At 29.8% G+C, this 5,652-nt stretch overlaps 1 protein-coding gene across 2 annotated transcripts in view; it reads left to right on the forward strand.

The window, feature by feature from the left end:
- The first annotated feature begins 934 nt into the window (after positions 1-934).
- LOC108761594 (sterol O-acyltransferase 1) overlaps positions 935-5,652 on the forward strand; it is a 17,482-nt gene continuing 12,764 nt past the window's right edge. The window contains exon 1 of one of the 2 annotated variants that reach the window (XM_018508204.1): positions 935-1,324. In XM_018508204.1, coding sequence (XP_018363706.1) covers positions 1,255-1,324 — 70 coding nt within the window. In that variant the 5' untranslated portion in view covers positions 935-1,254. The remainder of the gene's footprint in view (positions 1,325-5,652) is intronic. The other variant, XM_018508205.1, reaches the window with a different exon arrangement.

Below are 5,652 nucleotides of genomic sequence, written 5' to 3' on the forward strand. Positions count from 1 at the left end.
TAGAATTTTGAAATTTTGTTCACATAAAAACTTATCACAGAAGCTTCTTAATTTTATTACATTTACTATTTGTAATGACGATAAATAACACAACATATTTTTACAGATAGAAAGATCGACACGAGTAGAATCGATTTAAAAAAATGCAGTAGAAAAAAGATATCGTCTAAAATTAAAAATAAAATTAAAAACTGTTATAAAATTCAGAAATAAAATAACCGTTAATTCAAATAAAATTTTTATTTTATTTCTAAATTTTTAAAATAGATTACATTTCTATTTTATTTCTAAAAATTTTGTATTTCAAGTTTTAAATTCTTAACATACAGATTCTAAAATTGTAAATTTTTAAATTATAAATTATATGTACTCTCTTTACCTTTAAATTTATTAATTTTTATAATTTCTTAAATAAACAAAATGTTGAATTTATATTTTAAAATTTACAATATTTTACAAAATTGGGTAACTATTATAATTTTTTAATTAAATAAAATTTACAATTTACAACTACAATTTTTAAATTATATAATTAAAAAATTTACTATTTAAAAATTATAAAAACCAAGTTTTGTAAAAGTTGCTAAATTAAAAAAAAATATATATTTCTTTAAATCATTAGAGACAGTGAGAAAAGAATAATTTTTTTTATTAGTACGTGTGTTCCCGTTATGTGTTTTTGTAATACTTCCCTAAACTCGACAATGATGAGTCGTTAGAATTAAATTTGTGCGACGCACGAAAAACAATTGGTACAGGTACATACATATGTACGACGTCATACTTCTACCCGAGGACCTATCAGCCAAAGTACACATATTCCATCGAGCTATATGTATCAGTTTATACTGCACTCATGGTGGGATGATAATACGATTGAGTCGTTTAGATAATCCGCGCGCATGAAGCGGAGCGTGTACAGTTAAGACCGGAATCGAGCAGCTTACAGTTCGCTGCCGAGTACCGTCAGATCGCGTCGTACTCCAGAAAACTTAAAAGAAAGTTATCAGTTGTTAATTAATACAGTAATAACAACGTATCGTGCGTGACGGCGTGAATTACGGGTGTTATGATCAAAGATCTTTGTTTGTTTCAAAAAAGAAGAATTTGTTTTTCTTATTTCTATAAACATCACGGAGCCGTTGACTTTCTGGAAGGATCGCAAATTGCTCAGAACCTGACAGAGTTGCTCAGAGTGTAACATTCTAGTAGAAGAGTTTCTATATAAGATCCACGGCTATCCCTCTTTTAATCATGAGTTCTGTTATAGAAACCATAAACGCTAAAGATATTGCAAACAGCCTTCACGAAAAGGATAAAGATGGTAAGTAAATTACTTGATTAATTGTAAGATGTATAACAATCTTAATTTTTATTCTAATTTCTATCATAATTATATTTTTATTCTATAATTCGTGTTATGATTTATCTCATATTTTTTTATGTAATTAAATTTTATTATATATGAAATAATTTAATTTCACAAGAGTCCTAAAGTTTCACGACACTTTTTTCTATAATTCCTAGTGTTTTTAACTCTAGTTTTCTAATCTTTTAATTAAAATAGATAGATAAATATAAATATATATTAATGTATATTTAAATGTTAATTACATTCACTAATATACACTTAATAATTTCTACTAAGATTAATATAAATATTTCTTTCCAAAAAATAATTTTTTTGAATTAAAATTTATCGAAAAAAACATTCAAATAATTTATTTTAGCTGTTTCGATCTTTCAAATAAATAGTTTAATTAAGAAATTACAGTGTTTCTTTTGGAATTGACTCTTCCTGTACAAAGTTAAATTTATTAAATTTTAACACACTTATTATTTGCAATCTTATGTGTCATGTTTTAAGTATTTATTATAAACGTTTATGAATGTATGTTTGATCAAGTATGTATACAAGCTGAGATTTTGTATTTACTATGTTGTCTGTATCTATCGGTTGACCTCTCCGCAATCGCGGTAACACTTTAAAGTTGATAAGTGAACCTTGATACAAATATGTATTATACGTTACGTTGTCACGATTTCATTGCATAAAGACTCACTTTGCTCGAAAATGCTTAATAATTCAAAAAATTTGCCGTTTTTGCATTAACCTTCCACCGGCAATGTGAAATTTTCGATCATTGTCTGTAGTTTGAGGCATTGAGGTTCACAGCAACAAATGTTTTAATTGTTCTAGACTATATAAAAATCTAAAAAATTCTAGTATACTTATGAAACATTTAGTAACAAGTTTTTACTGTAATAGAAGCTTCTCTCTTACTTTTTACAAATTCAAATGTGAGTGAGAGTTTTAAAAAAAAGAAAATTCATAACTTTTATATGAGAAAATGAAAAAAATTATTAATTTTTTTTACATTTCTCTAAACTTGATTTTTTTCTAAAACAAACAATGCGAAAATTGTCCCTTTAATTTTATATTTGACATTTTCTTATTATTATTTTTATTACACTAAAAAACAATTTTACAAAAGAAAAAAGAATGAATAAACACACGTGGATATATATAATTACATATGTAATTATAATAATTATATATAACTTCATATACAATTATATATGTTTATAAATATTTATACATATTTATATATATTTATGCATGAACAATTTTTTACCATATTACTTACTATCAGTTGTTGCTGCTATGAATTCAGCGTCGAATACGATTAATATTTATAATTCATCGTTTTTGTAAACATAAAGTTCTTTCATTTTCAAAGAAATGTGGTTTTTCACACAATAATGTCATACAATAACAATAGGGTATATAGGTGGATTCTAATTCCGAATTAAAATCCGCCTATATACCCTACTAATAACAATAGAAATAATTAGTTACTTTTTCCCGCCTAAAATGACTAACGTAATCCTCGCGCATTGACATTGCATGAACTGCCTCACCTCGGGAGCTGAGGCAGCCCATGCGCAGTCTTAAGCCGTAATCACACTACAGGTTGTCGGTTACGGTTGCTGGTTATCGGTTCTATTTCAGCCAATCATGATACAGCGAATGCAGGTTAGCTGCAACATGATTGGTGAAAATAGAACCGACAACCAGCAATCGTAACCAGTAACTTGTAGTGTAATTACGGCCTTACGCTGCGAGCCGTATAGACACTGTTGTTTTCATGCGCGCATGAACGGAGCATGGAGTGAAACGAAACGCCTTCCATGCTCTCCATGAGCATCATGCGTGAAACGAAACGCAGCCCAGATATCGTTCCATCGTTTGGGTGGCTTGCCTGGGGATCGCTTGCACTGCGACTCTTTTGCTCTTCTCGCTATCCTTTCCTCGATCATTGTATTTCTGATGGTTCTGAGCATCGGTTTAGTTTTGCAAATTCTGGTTTCGGCGGTATATGTTATATGGGATTATATTTCAAAGAATTTAGAGAGAATACGCGTATTTTTTTAAATAACAAAGTCTTTCTGGAAAAGTTTCTTCTTCAATTTCAAATATATATATTTCGTAAATTATGAATATTTGATATATATCTTCTATAAAAATGTTACTATTGCAATTACATCTGTGGAAAAATTACGTAAAACACGGAAAAATCTATTAACCTTTATATACTTATTGAAATTATTGTCGAAAAGATGTAAAATACGAAAAAAGTTCCAAATTTTTTATTTGCACAAAATCTTATGCGGTTTGCAACATGAATCACTGAGGGCACAGACGTGATACTTCTATTAGTCCTTGCATAAAAAAAAACATTTGGATACTGACGTTTTTGTACACATACAATCTCAACGTTATCAAGCTTTTTGAAGGCGATATCGAATATCTATTAATAGATATTCGGAGGTATCAATTAAGCCCCGACACTTATTAATTTTCTTTAAATTTATAATAAAAAAAATCGACTGCATCTTTGTGGATTATCCATTTGGGATTACTACCGTTTATTTTCTAAATTACTCGTGCGATTTGTATGACATTTGGTCTGTAGAATAATTTGATAAAGCTTTATTCAAATCTGAGGTCAAAAATAAAGAATTCGAAATAGTAGATTTAATTCAATACAGCAAACAGAATTTCAAAAAATAATTTGATTATCGAGTAAACTTCTAGAGAACTTTTTTTTAATTGAAAAGTAACATACAAGTCTCCAGTGCTTTATCTCTAGAGCTTTGAAGCTCATCAGTGCTATGCAAACAATTAATTTCCAAACTAACTGTCAAACTCTGATTATGAACCTTCCCATACAGCACAGAATTTGCAGCAATATCGTCGCAATAACGCTGCAATATTGCTGCAACATGCAATATTGCTGCAATGTTGCAGCATTGTTGCTGCAACTTTTGTGCTGTAGGGGTTGCGAGATCTTCCTTCATAGAGATTATTAACCTTCGAATAGGTATATGAAGTGTCTGAGCATCCAAGCATAGTTCTTTTTTAGTATTTCATACTTTCAGTTTGGCAACAGAGCTCATCGATTTATGTCCGTTTCCACCAATGTAGATTAACTTTAATCTCGGTTCAACTTACTCTTCGTCTTTTTCTAATCTTTAAAACTAGAAAAAGACGAAGAGTAAGTTGAACCGAGATTAAAGTTAATCTATATTGAAAAACAGGCATTAGTATCTTCTTATTTTTGATTAATTGGTAAATTAGAGTAGATAGTAGTAGCTCATCGATATTAAAGCAGTAAACAGTGATAAAGCGTCAAACATGGTACTGTAAACACCCCACCTACCCACTTGTGTTTTCTTTTTATACTTTATCTTTTTTTGAGTTTTTATAAATATATTCAGAGATTTTTCTCCGCTGTAGTCCAGAGTTGTCTTGTTTATGTTACTTTTCTTGTCTTAATAATAATAAAATAATAACTAAATAAGTTATAGACTCCTTGAATCAAACGATAAGACCAAATTCGTAAATAAGGCCGTAGGAGTCAACCTCTAATTGTTAAAATTTCGAGAATTTATTACATCAATAATATCATATAACTTCGTACGTTTCAACTCCTATTTGAGTCATCTTCAGAGAGAGAGAGAGAGAGAGAGAGAGAGAGAGAGAGAGAGAGAGAGAGAGAGAGAAAATCAACATTAATAATTACAAAATAAAAATCGCAATCAGTATCTTCATATTGTCATTATCAAAAGTAAGCGATTGTCAGAATATTCGTGAGGCCATGAGCAAGTTGTCCAGCACAGTTACTTGGCTGAGTGGCAATAAAACTCAGCTAAAATTTGATCCGTGAATTTAATCCGTGAAGAGAATTAAAAAGAAAGGGACAACAGAAATTATTAATTCACCTCAATGTTTTTGTTGCTATGTCTATCGAGAAATTGAAATTCAAAGATAACGTGGTCTTTGCTGTTCACTATTTTGTCACATAAATTTTGATTGTTTGCGAGGTGCTTGATTTCGTGAGGTGAGTTAATAATTTCTGTTGTTCCTTTTTTTTTAATTCTCTTCACGGATTAAATTCACACGGATCAAATTTTAGCTGAGTTTTATTGCCACTCAGCAAAGTAACTGTGCTGGACAACTTGCTTGAGGCCTCACGAATATTCTGGCAATCGGTTACTTTTGATAATGACAATATGAAGATACTAATTGCGATTTTTATTTTGTAATTATTAATGTTGAATTACTCTCTCTCTCTCCCCCCCCCCCTC

The sequence above is a fragment of the Trachymyrmex cornetzi genome, unplaced genomic scaffold (assembly GCF_001594075.2).
Source record: "Trachymyrmex cornetzi isolate Tcor2-1 unplaced genomic scaffold, Tcor1.1 scaffold255, whole genome shotgun sequence".
NCBI lineage: Eukaryota > Metazoa > Arthropoda > Insecta > Hymenoptera > Formicidae > Trachymyrmex > Trachymyrmex cornetzi.